This window comes from Pungitius pungitius, chromosome 1 (genome assembly GCF_949316345.1).
Source record: "Pungitius pungitius chromosome 1, fPunPun2.1, whole genome shotgun sequence".
In the NCBI taxonomy this organism is placed as follows: Eukaryota; Metazoa; Chordata; class Actinopteri; order Perciformes; family Gasterosteidae; genus Pungitius; species Pungitius pungitius.
The window spans coordinates 30,213,136-30,223,613 of NC_084900.1; the positions used below are offsets into that span (position 1 = coordinate 30,213,136).

The 10,478-nt window shown below is 40.8% G+C and overlaps 2 protein-coding genes across 4 annotated transcripts in view; one reads left to right on the forward strand and one right to left on the reverse strand.

Annotated features, from left to right (window-relative positions):
• The window catches only part of LOC134102909 (ERC protein 2-like), an 88,600-nt gene that overhangs the window by 3,748 nt on the left and 74,374 nt on the right, over positions 1-10,478 (forward strand). For both annotated transcript variants that reach the window (XM_062564688.1, XM_062564690.1), the window contains exon 3: positions 3,220-3,313. In XM_062564688.1, the coding sequence (XP_062420672.1) occupies positions 3,220-3,313 (94 nt within the window). The remainder of the gene's footprint in view (positions 1-3,219; positions 3,314-10,478) is intronic.
• Positions 5,249-9,901, reverse strand: LOC134132756 (uncharacterized). Of its 2 annotated transcripts, none has more exons than XM_062564686.1 (5): positions 9,214-9,901; positions 8,978-9,085; positions 8,513-8,563; positions 7,866-7,892; positions 5,249-7,287 (listed from the first exon to the last, which is right to left on the reverse strand). In XM_062564686.1, the coding sequence occupies exons 1-5, from the start codon at positions 9,779-9,781 to the stop codon at positions 7,064-7,066; spliced, it is 978 nt and encodes a 325-aa protein (XP_062420670.1). In that variant the 5' UTR covers positions 9,782-9,901; the 3' UTR covers positions 5,249-7,063. The 2 variants fall into 2 exon arrangements, with proteins under 2 accessions (XP_062420670.1, XP_062420667.1); XM_062564683.1 differs by having other exon boundaries at positions 7,845-7,892.

Sequence of the window (10,478 nt, forward strand, 5' to 3'; positions counted from 1 at the left end):
GTACGGTACGGTCCGGATTTTTGGCAGTGGAGACACAAATAAAAGGGTACCGACCGGACCCGTACTGTACCGTACACACATCATCATTGGGAATTGTTCCAATGACCAAAATCAGGCCAGAGAGATTACCGGTGTTTTTTAAACCAAAACACTAATCCATGCACACAAATACACACATAGCTGATAAAATTGTTTTTAAACATTGCACATTTACGTGTGTATTTGCAGGTGTCCATACTGTTTAAAAGTCAATTTTCTTTAGCTTTGTAGAAGACTCATAAACTTCCTGTCTGACTGTAAATGTATGGACAAGTAGCACCTGCACTAGGGTTCTTCTTCCAGATTCTTTTTTCTGTTTCTCACACACACACACACACACACACACACACTGAAAATATACAAAGGCGACAGTGAAACAGTATTTGTGTTGCGATAAGAGTCAATAAATCCTAGCAGCATAAAGCATCAGTACTAAACACATTCTTTTTTTGTTTGGATCTCACAGCGCTGCACGTAGCCCAGCGCCTCAGATAAAACTCCAGCGTTCATCCAACATCCATTTTGCTATACTTGCAGAGACCCTCAATGGGTCGTTTTTTTTGTACTCCTCCTTGTTTTTCCTAGAGAAAACATACTTAATTCAGATAACCTCATCCTTATTCCATCTATACTGGATTAGTGCTTACAGTCTGAGGACTGTGTTCCGCTTTGAGAGAAGAGGGGGAGACTGAATTAAGAATCATGAGGGGGAGATAGGAATCTAAAATATTTTGCTAAAAGGTTATTAATCCTTTTAAACTTTATTTTCTTGGGAATAGTCATCTAAGAATGCCTCGTCTTTTTCAGAAACACTCCACTTAATATTGGCCGTTTCCCACTTTAAGATCTGGGAGCGTCTCTGTATGACCGCGACTTCCTGCTTTTGGCCACTCAGCGGCTCTACAGAAGCCATTCATTTGCTCTTTGTGCCTGGCTCTAGGGCACATTGGCGGTGCTCATTGGGCGAAGTTCTAAGATGATTAATTAATGAGAGACAAACAATAGGAAACGAGTAAGGGAAAATTGAAAAACAATGTGGCTGAGAAAAAGAACGATAGAAATATCTATAGAGACAGGAAAAAAAATCCGCTTTTCTTTTAAAGCCAGAAATAAATCGGAGCTGCTTATGTTGGAAGGCAGATGTGTGGAATGCTCAAGGTGAAAACAGCTAAAGGAAATGTGAAAAATTACTTATTTCGCTCAATTTAGGAAATGGCTATTCACAGTGCTCTCTTTTTCTTCCACCACCCTCTCTCTCTCTCTCTCTCTCTCTATCCCTCTCTTTCTCTCACTTCATCCCTTGAATTCATTATTATTTTACTACTTCAAATCACCGCTCTCCCTCCTTTTTCCATTCACGTGCAGAACAGCCCGGTCTGCTGTCTCGTTCGAACTTTACGTGCCCTCATTTGCCTTCTCAGTGGTCAAAACACTTACTTTTGCCCCGATGGGTTGATGGGGGGTTTATCAGCAATGCGAAGGGACCAGCTGGTTTATACACCTGTGCCAGTGGCTGCTGTGTGTGATAGCTGATATGCCCTCATGTGAAGTTTGCTCTCCACGGACGTGCCTCTGAGCGTACAAAAACACACAGAGACATCAAAGATCAGGGTACAGACAGATAACTTCTCCTCCGCCTCGGCACTGTGTAAATATGTACTCGCATGTACGTGTGTGTACATATTCTTCATTCATAATGGTAACAGAATTGAATGATAATCTTCTTTTATGCGAACCTTTTCAGAATCCACCTCGTAAAAATGATAAAACCATATTAAATCAACAGCGGTGCCATAAAAACGAAATAAAGATGTAAGCCATGGAATGACATGTCTAATAAACTGACCAATGCTGTATTTTTGTGGAAGGGGAGTAATATTAGATTTGTTCTGTTTTGTCTTCTATTATTATGAAAAATCTTTCTTTAATCGCTTGTGTTTGTTTCAAGATATCTTTGTGTTTCATTTATTAATCATCTTGTCAGGTATTTCACATTAGCGCCTGCAACAGAGTGGACAAACCCACACACGCACACGTACATACGCAAACACAGACACAGACACACACACACACCATTCAAAGGGCTGTGACAGCAAACATTTGCCTATATGTGGGGGCAGTTTGTATGTTTTGCCCAGAGTAAACACACCCGTGTGGATATGGAATAATAATGTGGCGCGTTTTAGCAGCTGCTTGGTCACAGCCTGTTTACAGTGTTGGAGGGTTCTCTTAAGCGCTAATTTGTCACTGTCAGCTTTTTTCGCACTTTCGATGTATTTTCTTTATTTTAAGTGTGAAGGCCAAACTGGGAGCTCAAAGAGTGGGTTTTGATTCTATTTTGAGAGAAGATATAGATGTTCATAAGTGCAGCTGTGTGTATCCTATGATCTATGAGATTAGTGGTTTCACATGTGTGTCCAACAGTGAGTGTAATAAACATTAAAGGGAGATTTCTATGCATATGTGTGTGTATGTTTGTGTCTGTGTGTGTGAGTGTGTGTGCATGTGCCACTTTTCATAGGCTAAGTAAGTTCATCAAATGACAAAAAGCAGGTCTTTGTGTGGAGATAAATGCAAACTGTCCTGGCAGCTTTTGCTCTGTAATCAGGACCTCTGCAATGCACAACACTGACAGCAGATTTATTACCTGTGTGTGTGTGTGTGTGTGTGTGTGTTCCTGGCAGTGTCTGTGGACTTTTATCAAAAAACACATGCACTAGTGTGTGTGTGTCGGTTTCTTTCTGTCTATTGCTTATCTGTATACTTACCTCATGTATTGAGAGTGTTTGTGTTTGTGCGTGGTCTTCCATCGGGGTTGTGTGTCTTGTTGTTGAAAGATTTACACAGCAGTGTTTCACCTCCATCAGTCAAGTCTCGTCTAGTCCCGGTGTCATTAAGACACGCACAATGTTTCGTTGCTTCACTAAAACACACTGATCAACCGTTTATCTGCATCCATCCATCAATCCATCCATCCGTCTGTATGTCAATCTATTGACCTGGCGGTGTGTCCGTGGGCCATGTAGATACATGTTATATTTTGGAGTCATGCAAATCTGTGCATATGTCATAGTATGTGAGTTACAAATTCTTTTGTACTCTGTGGTTTTAGTGATTGATTTACATTAATTTATTGAGCGTCTTTTTTATCTGTTGTCACCCCTATTTCTCTCTCTGAAGGCAAGTGAAGTCGCCTAACATCCGGGAGCAGACAATGGTGGGTGAGATGAGGAAAGATGCACATACTGATGGACATCCACACTCTTTATCGCAGGTTTGTCTTTGTGTGTGAACATGTCAATTCCTTTGGTCTCGTGTCTATTTCCTCATCACCTATTAATTTCACAGTGCAGATTACTTACTGTACCCATGTATTATTTCCTTTTCTTTCCCCCTCATCTCTTCTACGAGCTGCTCCTCAGAAATGATCATCTCTTTCCCCTTTCTCCGTCTCTCTCTCTGCAGCCTCCCGTTGTGTATAATTGTGCTCCTCTGAGCTTCATTCTTCCAGCCCAACCTCCCTCAGCGAATCTCAGAATCCGTCCTAAATGGAAGAGACAAGCATTAAGTACTGCAGTATCAGCTCCGTACGCCAGCCAGGAGCGGCTGCATGATGCCTCAGACGGGAATAGTAAAGAACTAATTAGTGAGGCTGAAGAGAGCAACATAAATCACCGTTTGTATGTGTGTAGTTCTTCTATGGTTTCAACAAGGGTGTCAGCTGCTTGCTTGCCGGTGTATGTGTGTGTCTGTGTGTGTCTGTGTGCAATGCTCGTACGCTGGCCTGCAGAGCAGTGCTGAGGTGTTAATATGCAGTAGTCGGCCATGCCAGGTTATTCCCATAGGAGCGATGAAGTAGAGTAAACCTCTCTGTACCTCTGTGCCAAAAAGAACCAGAGCCGCTCTCGGCATGTTTTTGGTTGAGATATTTTGTTATTTCTGTGTGTGCTGGCGGTTGCATCCAACATCCTATTTCCTCTTCTTAACAGCGTCTGAGTAGCAGACATTAATATTTCTTCAACGTGGAAAGAGACATGAAGTGAGAGCCAGAAAGAACATAAAAGGTACAGGGACAAGAAGGGAGAAGTGGAATTGATGTCAGGGAGATAGATGACTTCTACAGCGGAAAGTTTTAGAGGGAGTTGATATTTTCAATGTGTGGAAATGCGCTTATTTGAGGCTTAACTTTACAGCCATTCGCCCATGTCAAAACCTGGCCAATACTGATAAGTATTTGGAAATATCAATTCGTAGATCAAACGGAAATATCTTGGAACGATCATGTGGTCACTTGACTTCTTCATGCACATTGCATGCAAGTTGTTCCACCTTTTGGTTTATGCCTACTACATCCTGAAAAACATTCTCATCAGCCCCAGCCCCCACCAATGTTTTAGTGATAATTAGCAAACATGCAAAACTGTGATGATATACGACTATACTAAATAGTGCACTTTTTTTCATTTTTGCTAATTTTGTATCCCTCAACATGCCAGATAAAATGAAACTTTGATTTTTTTTATCAGTCTCAGCTCCGTAAACAAGTATACTGTTCAACAAAATGGTGTTCTTCGAGGAAAAATAAATCAACATTGACAAAGTAATAATCCAGGAAAAACACAAATAAACAAGACATGTTTAACAGCACAGTTTTAATTGTACATTATATGATATGATTTTAAAACAAATAGCAATTATTCAAAAAGATTCAAAGAATTTCTGTGGAGCATGTAAAACCTGGACTACATGATACTAGCACATATTCCAGCTCACTACATATCTATGTAATAAAATGTTGTGGCCTATCCCCTTTCTTTCCTGTGCTCTTCCTTTCTTTCTCTTTCTCTTTAAATGAATCTCTGGATCCATCAGGAACACAGCACGCTCCGAGGGTAAACACAAACAAACAGGTCCTTCCCTCACCGCTGCCTCGCCCCGTTCATCTATGGGAGTTTATGTGGGATAGAGTGATAGTATCTCTCCGCTCCCTGGTCTCCATCGCGCCACGCTGCACTTCACAAACACAGAGAAAACACACATCGGAAATGTCCAATTCGAGCCTCCACACAAACCCTTTTATTTTTCTGTTATCTGTAACGGTGAGGAATCAGCAACACTTAATACCCAACCCCAAACGCTGTCTATTTAGAAACACAAGAACTAAAGACAATCTGGGGACAGTTAAAGAAGATGGACACATTCACTCAAAGCCTGTTCCCACACTCTGTACATTTGACTGAAACTGTATATGAAGCTTCTGGCCATGCACACATGCTTAACATTTTTTAAATCTTGAAATAAGACACACAGAGGTTATTGCGGCACACTTAACTTTTTTTGACAGAGACAGATGTGTGTGTGGTTTGTGTGTGTGTGTGTGTGTGTGTGAACCTGAGGATTATAGGTATACAGCTTCTGGAAATGTGCATTCTCTCACTCTCAGATCGTTTATTTTAGTGATTATAATCCCTTCACCAAACCAAAGAGGGCCAGACTCCATAATGATCCTTCCCAAGGGGATTAGGTGATGATTGGTGCTGTACAGGCAATTATCTTTCCGTTTCTCCCCGCTCTCTGTATCTCTCTTTTGCCCTTTTTCCATTCTTTGTATTCTTGAAAGACAGCAATATTCTCTTGTTACTAATACGAATCACCAAACACACACACACACACACACACACACACACACACACACACACACACACACACACACACACATACGGGCAAAAGTGGTTTGTCAGGACATTTTCCCCGTACTTGCTCAAACCATGGTTTATGGGTACACACCTTTCCCTTTGTCCCAGAGAGATCTAAGAACTATCAAAATGGTCCTCGTGATGTAGGAAACGAAGCCTACTGTTCAGAATTAATTTCTGGTGAAAGAGTCAGGAGATCTGAAGACTCGACATTCTACAGGACTGTGGGGACGGGGCGGGATGGGGGCGGATCCTATCATGAAGGTGACTTATAAAGACCACCCTTATTTATGAGAACATTACCGGTACACATACACAAACGTGACCAGACCCTTGGTTATGAAGACCATCCTGGTTTAACAGGACATTACCAGTACACATACACCGACACGACCAGACCCTTGGTTATGAGGACCATCCTGGTTTAACAGGACATTACCAGTACACATACACCGACACGACCAGACCCTTGGTTATGAGGACCATCCTGGTTTAACAGGACATTACCAGTACACATACACCGACATGACCAGACCCTTGGTTATGAGGACCATCCTGGTTTAACAGGACATTACCAGTACACATACACCGACATGACCAGACCCTTGGTTATGAGGACCATCCTGGTTTAACAGGACATTACCAGTACACATACACCGACATGACCAGACCCTTGGTTATGAGGACCATCCTGGGGATGGATGGCTATATACAAATACGTGTGTTTATCAGGGCCCCTCCCCACCACGAAATTAGACAGCCTTTATATGAAAATACATTTATTGTAATGTATACCATTATCAAACATTACATATTGGCAATATATATATCTGCTTAAGTATTGCTTCAAAAGATGCAGTAAACTCTACTGCTTCAAAAGACGCAGTAACATGTGCAGTAAACTATACTGCTTCAAAAGACGCAGTAACATGTGCAGTAAACTCTACTGCTTCAAAAGACGCAGTAACATGTGCAGTAAACTCTACTGCTTCAAAAGACGCAGTAACAAGTGCAGTGAACTATACTGCTTCAAAAGACGCAGTAACATGTGCAGTAAACTCTACTGCTTCAAAAGACGCAGTAACAAGTGCAGTGAACTATACTGCTTCAAAAGACGCAGTAACAAGTGTAGTGAACTATACTGCTTCAAAAGACGCAGTAACATGTGCAGTAAACTATACTGCTTCAAAAGACGCAGTAACAAGTGCAGTGAACTCTACTGCTTCAAAAGTCGCAGTAACAACATTTTACTGAAAAGGGAACTGTACATTTTTCTCAAAAGTTGTACTCTTAACAGGTGCTTAAAGAGGTTTCTTGGACATATTCCCTCAAACTAAATTTCCCTTTGTGGACATGCGTCCCCTGTTCCTTACAAAGTCTCTAATGTTTTGTACAGTCCTTCCTTTTAAAATATGGTCTTCGGCAAGCTTGCACTGCTCACACTCCATTTTTGTGGCCAAGTGTCCCTTCAAAATGTGGGCCTTGAAGTGTTTCATCACTGCAGACACTTCCATTTTGCTCCATGACTTTTTTATGTATCTTCTTCGAACCTCTGCCAATAAAGAACATATTTTCCTCGTTCATATTATTATAAAGACAATTATACATAGGTAAGATTTTCATTATATCGGCATTTTGAAAAAACAGCAGAGAAAATGCGTTTTGGGAATACATTAGTTGGACAAAGCTTTATGTTGCGATTTTTCAATGTGGGTGTGAAGCCGGAGCTGTTCATAAAAATGGCAAGACATGTGAAAAAGGTCTCAGACTCAGCCCAACCAAAACATTAGATTTTACCACACTGGCTCAAATTTCTCATTAAGAGGCAAAAATTGTGTTGAACAATGTGGCTTTTTCATTCTTCCATTTTAAATTTTCCTAAAAACTACAATAAATGCATTTACAAAGAGTTTTGTTTGGTGTCCGCTTAAGTAGAAACCGTATCTCTGTAGTACTACATTCAACAGTTACTTGGTATTCTTTTTGCAAACCCTCAAAATAAGATAAACATAAAATAAATTAAATCTGATTAAATGTTGTGCGGCAGGGCCGATACTGCACTGTTGTAACTGCGACCCTGAGGGACAAGTAGTAAGGGATGAGTCCTACCTTTGGAGCTGGTGACCTCACCTCTGGTTTCCAGGTGACTTCTCTTTCCTAGAGAAAATAAGTAAAGCTTTAATAACCTGTCCAGATGTATTTAACCTGTATTTACAGCAGAGTAGTAATAGGGTGAACGAGTGGTAGCGGTAACCAAAAGGAACAACAGCGCTGCATCTCGTTCACAAATTGATATAAATAAATAAAAACACCTCGGTCAGAAGTGAGGGAACCGTCAAGCATTCCACACATTCTGTCATTACGTTACTCGATGACTCACACTGATCAATCGCGATCGAACCTATTGGGCACCCCTGATTTACAGAATATAGAATAAACAAGGTATCTGAACTGGAGCCTGTATTTCACTGTACATACTTCTATTCCAATCCTATTTCACTAAATATAATATTCACACACACATATACTCTGTATATAATTGTATTATGGGCATTTTTCTCCCCATTTAATATGTTCGGCTCCCTTTTCGTGTTTTGCATATTTCATTCCATATGGAATACTTTTATATTATGTTTACTATGTAACCTTACCTACGGTTACACACAAATTTCCCTCTGGGGGTGAATTATATATAAATCTATCTAGAAACCAAGACCAAACTATTGCAACTTGAACAATAAAAATTCAAGAATTGAAAACTAGTAGCATTTCTGTACCCTTTGAATTCTTTGTTTCATCCTGGGATGATGTCATCGTTTTTCGTTTTCCTATGGACCAGAAGAAAGAAAAATATATTTAAAAAAAATTCAATTTAATACCATCTGAAATCGATAGACCTGAATGGGTAGAATGCCTGGAAAATCCTAATTGTTTCTAAAATACAATTTTTAGGAACGACTGTCCACACTGATATTTATACTATTGCAGCATACAAACATACAATTGCCAGCAGGTCAGACTGAGTTCTCAGGTGACCAGATTTAGCTTATTGATTGGTCCATTTAACTGGCAATTGATTGTCTGGTTTCAGACTTTAAGAACAGCAGTGTGATAAAGTCAGATTGTGTTAATAAGAGCAACAAAAGGGAGCTACAGTGTGCAGTTTCATTGCTAGATAGAGAGTCCAATCTTATATGTTGTACTACTAATGGATACTATAAGACAACATATTCATTACATACCTCTTAATCCAAGGACAGGATGAGACTTTTCACCATCTCCATCATCGTCACCGTCATCGTCATCGTCGTCTGGATCTTCCTCTCCAATTGTTTCCGGATCCAATTCATCTAAAGAAAAGCATGTTTGATGAGCACACTCACCCCATCCCACTGCGTGATTGTGGATGTATGTTCCTTTAATGCTCTTTGTAACCATTTTGAAATAACCAATAAAGTTTATCAAATCTGGAAGTTACCTTCAATCTCAATCTCGTCAAGAGATTTTCCTTGGAATCTTCCAAGAGATCCTTTCTCCATTGCCAGAAGAAGCTTTGAGATTTTTGCCATTTCGATAGTTGCCTCTGGCAGCCGATAGAAGTCTCTGTGGACCCGAATATCATGGCCCAAAAAGTTGGCTAGTTGGTCAAGCTCATTATTTTTGAGGTTGAGAATCTGGGACAATGTTGCAACGTGCTTTCGAAGATGTGTGGACTTAAGATATTCAGGATTCTTTGCACCACAACGACTTGCAAAACCCCTGATGCAGTCCTGTCCTCTATAGTAGCTTGAAGGGGGGCACCTTGGCTTTCCAAATAGGAAGGGATTGTCCCTGTGCACATTACACGAGTCTCTTTTGTCTGCAAGAAGTGTTGTTGCACTGACTACTTCAGGGTTTAACAAAACAGCCACTTTTCTCCCTCGTTTGCCCAACATTTCTACCCTGCTGAAGTGCTTGGCCAGTTTTTGCTCAAAGGGGGAGAGGCCAACGGCTATATCCTCATGTAGCTCAGTCTGGTCTCTTTTCTTGAAAGACTCAAGTGTCATTTTTGAGACTTCGCCAGCACGACGTCTGTTGAAGACAATTATTTGAGCAAGCGTCACTCTGGCAAGCTCAGTATACGTCTGTGGAGACTCGTGCTTTTTCAGATCTTCAACAGCATCAGCCGATTTCTTTTCCAGGTGCTGATGGAGAAGCTGCACATCCTGCGTGAATGGTATGGTTGATGGTTTATTGAACTTGGCTTTGCTCAAAGTAGAAAGAGCATTGTGGGAGACAAGTTCTGACCATTCCTTAGAGCATAGTTTTGTGAATCGCTCCGATACCTTCATCATCTCTTCATCTTCTGCTGCAATAGCCCTACAGAGGATAATGTCACCAATCTTCTTTAGCGAATGCCCTAATTTCAGGGCAAGACTTGGTGTGCGGTAGGAGTGTTTCTCTTCATCGTAACCAGCAACGTCTTTGACAGCCTCAATAACTTTGTAAAAATTGTTTGGCTTGACAGCATCTTCAAAACTAAAGATGGAACATTTTTTTCTCAAGCTCAACAACAGTCTGCCCATCTCCCGAACCTTCTGTCTGATGTATTCAAATTTCGTTGAATCACTTCCATGCTTGTTGTAGAGAGACTGACCCAATTGCAGTATGAGGAAATCATTTCGAACGACAGATGCTACCTCATCTTGTTTCATATTTCCCAGGATCTTCCAAACTCCAGGAGAAATTGCTTGGGAGAATGTT